This window comes from Lycium barbarum, chromosome 10, assembly GCF_019175385.1.
Source record: "Lycium barbarum isolate Lr01 chromosome 10, ASM1917538v2, whole genome shotgun sequence".
NCBI classification, from domain to species: Eukaryota; Viridiplantae; Streptophyta; class Magnoliopsida; order Solanales; family Solanaceae; genus Lycium; species Lycium barbarum.
Window position 1 is genome coordinate 22,671,409 of NC_083346.1, and position 3,795 is coordinate 22,675,203.

Consider the following 3,795-nt stretch of genomic DNA (forward strand, 5'->3'; position numbering starts at 1 on the left):
ATGACCACATTTGCTGGTTTGCCTCTCAATCTAATATCAGATACAATCTCTTGAGCTAACAACACATTCTCAATAATGTTCCTGCCCTTTACAGAACCTGATTGATTAGTAGAAATCAGATTTGGCAGAACTTTATCCATCCTGTCATAAATCACCCTTGAAATAACCTTATTAATAAAGTTGCTTAGGCTAATAGGCCTCATATCTGAGAAGGTCTCTACATCATTATTTTTAGGTTGCGACACTAGGTTAGTGTGTGTATGGACTTAGGAAGATTATGTCCCTCCCAGTAGGCTTTAACCACATTCAGTACATCATTGCCAACTATATCCCAACAAGCTTGGTAAAATAGGCCACTCAAGCCATCAGGGCCACTTGCACTATCCCCAGATAGTTCAAACACAACATTTTTGACTTCATCAATATTTGGGGTAGCACAAATCAGCTCATTATCCTCTTGACTAACCATTTCAGGAACATGATTCAGGAATAAAACATCTGCATGATCATCTTCCTGAGAAAACTGCTTCTGATAAAAGGACACTGTTTCACTTGCAATCTCATCTGCATTGGTGATCCAAGTATCCCCAGAATCCTTTATCTTTTTTGAAAAGAGTTCTTTTCCTCCTCCGCTTAACCATATTGTGAAAGAATCTTGTATTCCTATCTCTTTCAGCAAAGTGAGTGAAACCAAATTTTTGCTTCCAAAATTCCTCCACATAATGCAAATATTTCTTCATTTCTGCCTGTTCTCTTTGGAGAATCATTCTATTTGTTTCTGATGGAACTTCTTCAAACAACTGCTCTTTAATCTTAACAATATCTTCCCTGATGATGAGCTGCTCAAAAATATCTCCATAAGTCTGCTTACTCCATACAGATAAAGCAGTTTTAACTTGTTTCACTTTCTCCTTGAAAGAAATAAAAACATCATTCCCATTATCTGCCAACTAGTTGTTCTTCACAATTTCCTTAAAGCCTTCACTCTCAATCTAGAATTTCGAGAATTTGAATGGCCTCACAAAGTGTTGATTTTGGTCATCACAAGAAAGAAGCATGGGGCATGATCAGAACTAGTTCTTGATAGATGATCCACTTCCAAATGTCCAAACCAATCTTGAAATTGCTCATTAGATAGGATCATATCCAACCTTTTAAAAATACACTCCTGATCTGCTCTACCATTCCACCAAGTGAAAGGACTCCCTTTGAAACTAATTTCAGTTAATTCATAATAATTGATGCAAAAGGCAAAATATTCATATTTTTTAGGCAAAACAGGTAGGCCGCCAATATTTTCTTCTTCATTCAATATGACATTGAAGTCACCTCCAATCAACAAAGGAGGAGTCATACCATCTGCTAAGCAATACATGTTATCCCATAATGATAATCTCTTAAGAGCATCACATTTTGCATAAACCAGTGTCACAACCATGGTCTTGTCCAGCTCCTGGAAAAATAGCTTCAAAGTGACTTGTTGAGAAGTATCCTCTAAAATCTCCACATCAATATTATAATTTACAAAGAACCATATTTTCCCATTACAATTACTGTTAGCATAAGGAATACCAATCCTTCTCCTATACTGATGAATTTTCTTAGCATTTTGAAAAGGCTCCATCAATGCTATAAGAAAAAATTTGTGATGTCTGTGCAGCATTTGCACTCTATGGAAGGCCTTCTGAGTTCTGACAGATCTAATGTTCCAAAATAAAGTTTTGAGAATAATTTGGAACTAGACTTCTGAGCACCCCTCTTTGGAATCACCCTAGTAGGAAATTGGTCAATAGTATCTTGTTTCTTGTTCTTTCTTTTACCTTTAGAATGAGTCATTGTAGTTTTTGGAGAAATAGCAGCTTCCTTACTAACTTTCTCAAGTACCAAATCAACAGCTTCAGCATCCTCTATGATATTGGAGTCTGCTTTCCCCCTTTAGAGATTTGTTCCCCCCACTTCTACATCATTTAAGTCAACACTGTGAGATACCAGATCATGCAGTTCCTTCATAGGTGACACCTTTTTAACAATAACTAACTGATGATCCTGTGAATTAGTTATAGACACCATATTTTTGTCAGACAAAATAGGCTGATCCTCATGTTGTAATTCAATCCTTAGTGGAAGAGGACTCATAATTGAAGCCTCTTCACACTCCTCTTTTTCTACTAATTGTAGACAAACTCCTATCATAGGATCAGTCTCTTCAATATCATCACCAGGTCCATCCATATCAGCTCCTCCTCTTGGATCATGATCAGCCTCCATTCGCTTGTCGCAAAGCACATTTTTATCAGCCAAAGTGACAGAAACATCAACATCTCTGTCCAAGATCAAGTCATCTTCAATAGGACAAATGACACCTTCAACACTCTGATGAAGAACCTGATCAGTATAATCCTCAGAACACTTTCCAGTTACTATACTAACTTCACTAGGACCACTACTGATTGAAGGATCCAGTAGCACTTGGACATGATCATTTTGCTTGATCTCAGATTGATCAAGATTTGACTTCTCATCCACACATTCCCCATCTTCAGCTTTCTCTTTCAAAATCCTATTCCTCTTTTCCTTGTTTATTCCAGGAATCTTCATTTGTGCAGCATCAACTACAACATCAATTACAAGAGAACTTCCCTGCTTGACTTTGGGTAGATCCTTCTCTTTTTTGTTGTTAATCTCCTCTTTGTTGGCCTGTTCTATTTGATCATCTTCTTGTAGTGCATCAAACTTGTTGTGGATAACCACAGATGAATTTTCCACTTGCTGTTCCTGATCATTCTCCTTTGCATTCCCAACACCTTCTTGACCTTGCATTGCAAAGTTTCTATTATCCTTCACATTATTCCAGTTTCCTGGATCCCCAACCATTTTACCACTTGACAAAAATCTAACATTAAATATCCTTCAATTATAAGGAACATTTTTCTTCTTCTTTTGTTGTTGGTCTGCAACAATCACAGGTGCCTCCACCTTGTTTGCATGGGTTTCCACAACTGCTTTCCCTTTATCTCTATATTTAATACCAGCATCCTCCACACCATGCATATCCTTTCTATCATCCGCAGACACCTCTCCTGTTTGTACCTCCTCCTCATAAAGTTCAGGGTGAGTATGCCAACATTCATCAACATTATGCCCTTGCAATATACATTCTCCAGTATTTTGGAAGATAGTCATAGTGAATCTTAACTTTAATCACACTCATCTCATTGTCATCTTCGATTTCCATGTTAAAAAATTATGGTAAATGTGATAATAAATCTACCAACACTTTGACACGAGTAGAACTAGGCCTTGTACGATTAATGGTAGCAAGATCTAGTTGCAAAGGACTTCTAACAACAGTAGCAATTGAAAACAATGACTCTTTACAAAAATAAGTTGGCATTAGGTTGGGAAAAGATATCCAACCTATTACCTTCGAAGTTTCTTCATCAATCCTGAACTTAGAGCCATACATCAATGTTCTCATCTGATATGAGAACCCATCTTTGGCCTGTAAATAATAAGAACCCTCGGAACACAACTTAATGAAGTCCTCCATGAGAGATAATCGGATCAAAATGTGCCTAGATCGAAACAAACCAATGTCACATTTTCCTTTCAAGCCACATTGTATGGGAATGATGGTCCTCAATTCCTCCAGTGATGGATAACCATTTGAAAAATTTCCTATGACAGCATGTTTAAGGTTCTCCAATATTTCCATTTCATCAACTTGCTTTTGAGTCCAACATAACACTGGAGTACCATTAATAAAGGAAACCTTCTTCATAGGAATATTGGACG

The 3,795-nt window shown here is 37.2% G+C and overlaps 1 protein-coding gene across 1 annotated transcript; it reads right to left on the reverse strand.

Moving 5' to 3' along the window:
* Window positions 1-244: 244 nt before the first annotated feature.
* Window positions 245-1,624, reverse strand: LOC132612840 (uncharacterized). The gene is made up of 3 exons (XM_060326921.1): window positions 1,046-1,624; window positions 639-911; window positions 245-529 (listed from the first exon to the last, which is right to left on the reverse strand). Exons 1-3 carry the CDS (start codon window positions 1,622-1,624, stop codon window positions 245-247), a joined length of 1,137 nt encoding a protein of 378 aa, XP_060182904.1.
* Between the last annotated feature and the right edge of the window lie 2,171 nt (window positions 1,625-3,795).